This window comes from Pollicipes pollicipes, unplaced genomic scaffold (assembly GCF_011947565.3).
Source record: "Pollicipes pollicipes isolate AB1234 unplaced genomic scaffold, Ppol_2.1 Scaffold_7262;HRSCAF=8765_pilon_pilon_pilon, whole genome shotgun sequence".
Lineage (NCBI taxonomy): Eukaryota > Metazoa > Arthropoda > Thecostraca > Pollicipedomorpha > Pollicipedidae > Pollicipes > Pollicipes pollicipes.
This window is the reverse complement of record NW_023597055.1, coordinates 19066427-19066874: the sequence shown is the minus strand read 5'-3', so window position 1 is coordinate 19066874 and position 448 is coordinate 19066427. Positions and strand designations below refer to the sequence as shown.

The 448-nt window shown below is 60.0% G+C and overlaps 1 protein-coding gene across 1 annotated transcript in view; it reads left to right on the top strand.

The window, feature by feature from the left end:
* LOC119113526 (uncharacterized) overlaps window positions 1-246 on the top strand; it is a 6225-nt gene extending 5979 nt beyond the window's left edge. The window contains exon 4 of the mRNA XM_037237828.1: window positions 238-246. Within this exon, the coding sequence (XP_037093723.1) occupies window positions 238-246 (9 nt within the window). The remainder of the gene's footprint in view (window positions 1-237) is intronic.
* Window positions 247-448: the final 202 nt, after the last annotated feature.

Sequence of the window (448 nt, the reverse complement as noted above, 5' to 3'; positions counted from 1 at the left end):
GGTCAACGGCAGAACTTTACGGCGCAAGCCTAACAGGTCGCAATACTCGACACGGCCCGTCCTCCCCTCTCCCCCCCCCCCCTGGCGACACCTGACCTTAAGCACCGGCCGCAGGCCCCGTCGGTCAGATCCGAGCTGTTCGCACCTGAAGAGACTCCAACCCACCCGGTCATGGGTGGATGGATGGAAGGCAGGCGCTCTTAAACCTGAGGGACCGTGGCCGCTCTTGCCTCTCAGTTGCTATGACTCGGGTTTCATCCACAGGCCCGAAACGTGGCTGACCTTCGACAGGTCAGTGACCTTCAGAGGCAGATGATCGGCCGCCTGCAGCGCGAGGCCAACTACCTGGACGCCCGTCAGAAGGTCAGAAACTGTCAAAGGCCACACGTGGCGGAGTGGATAAAGCATAGGCGGTGCTACCCCAGTGGAATATAGGAATATAGTAGAA